Below are 1,639 nucleotides of genomic sequence, written 5' to 3' on the forward strand. Positions count from 1 at the left end.
CTCAAAGTCTTGGGCTCAAAAGATCCTCTTGTTTCCATTTTTCATTCTTAGTAGAGATGGGGGTCTCACTCTTGCTTAGGCTCATCTTGAAGTCCTGAGCTCAAGCAATCCACCTACCTCAGGCTCCCAGAGTGCTAGGATTACAGACATGAGTGGCTGCAGAAATATTCAATGCTTGGGTATAATCCAGTAACAGTCATGAAAAAGGGGCTTACAGTAAAGTGCAGTCAGAGAAAAATGACCAAATATATTTGTAATAATTTTGACATGGAGTTACATGTATATGTGGCTAATTAAATAAAACATATGACATAGATATTTCATTAGCTTTAAAGAGTACATTTGGATAAGCAAATTCTAACCACTCAAGATAGTATCTTCTGTCTTTGGGACAGTGTCCATCTCTCTAAGACTCTCCTCCAGGCTCTTTTCACCTCCTTGTTTCTCAGGCTATAAATGAGAGGATTTAGAGCAGGATTGATGACTGCATAGAACAAGGAAATCAATTTATCACCCTCAGCTGAATATAGGGATTTGGGCCTCATGTACATAAACATCCCTGTCCCATAATAAATAGTCACCACAATCAGGTGAGAGCTGCAGGTAGAGAAAGCTTTTTTCCTACCCTCAGCTGAGTTCATCCTCATCACAGCAATCAGTATGTGCAGATAAGAGAGGATAATGAGGAGAAAAGGTAATAAGAGAGTACCTGATGCTCCTATCACCATCATGACCTCCTGCAGGGATGTATCACCACAGACCATGTGAAGAAGAACAGGTACTTCACAAAAAATGTGATCAATAATGTAAGGGCCACAGAAGGGAGGTATGGTGACATAAAGGGGCACCACAGAGGCAAAGAAGCTGATGCCCCAGGCCCCCACAGCCAGCTGAACACACACAGCCCAGTTCATGATGAGCAGGTACCGCAGAGGGTAACAAATGGCCACGTAATGGTCCAGAGCCATGACTGCCAGAATAATACACTCAGCTGCTCCCATGAACAGGGAGATGTAGGTCTGGGCAAGGCAAAATTTGCAAGAGATGACTTTCTTGGAGGCAAGGAGGTTGAAGAGCATCTTGGGGACCACAGCTGTGGTGTAAAATATATTCAGAAAGGCCAAGTGACAGAGGAAAAAATACATGGGTGTCTGGAGACAGGAATCAGTTACTACCAAAATGATAACTGCTGTGTTTCCAAATAGATTGGCCAGGTAAACCAGACAGAAGAGAAAGAAGAGAGGGGCTTCAGCCTGCGGGTGTTTGGAAAATCCAAGAAGGACAAACTCAGTGATTGTGCTGTAATTTTCCTGAACCATCTTGGTGATCTGCAAAAACTGCTGATGTGGACAGAAGAAGAAATATATGTTAAGGACACAGAATCATGATGAAGTAACAAAGACACACGAAGTCTTTAACATCATCAAATGATCTTCTGGACAATACCGAATTAGCTCTCTTATAAACTTCTTTTACACTCATAGTGACGTTTGGAAAAAGTGTTCACATATTATAATAGAAAAGTTCCTATGCAAACTCTAAAAGTCACCATAAATACAAAAACACAAACTTACATGCACACAGAAAAGCAAACACATACAAATGAAGTATAAGTAATTTTATATTGCTCTTACACAGT

At 41.1% G+C, this 1,639-nt stretch overlaps 1 protein-coding gene across 1 annotated transcript; it reads right to left on the minus strand.

Moving 5' to 3' along the window:
* Nucleotides 1-365: 365 nt before the first annotated feature.
* Nucleotides 366-1,319, minus strand: LOC128572492 (olfactory receptor 2A12-like). The gene has a single exon (XM_053572536.1). It carries the CDS (start codon nt 1,317-1,319, stop codon nt 366-368), a length of 954 nt encoding a protein of 317 aa, XP_053428511.1.
* Nucleotides 1,320-1,639: the final 320 nt, after the last annotated feature.

The sequence above is a fragment of the Nycticebus coucang genome, chromosome 20, assembly GCF_027406575.1.
Source record: "Nycticebus coucang isolate mNycCou1 chromosome 20, mNycCou1.pri, whole genome shotgun sequence".
Lineage (NCBI taxonomy): Eukaryota > Metazoa > Chordata > Mammalia > Primates > Lorisidae > Nycticebus > Nycticebus coucang.

What these genes read in the sequence shown, in the direction of transcription:
- LOC128572492 (XM_053572536.1), bottom strand. Translation starts at nt 1,319, where the DNA reads ATGGTTCAGGAAAATTACAGCACAATCACTGAGTTTGTCCTTCTTGGA.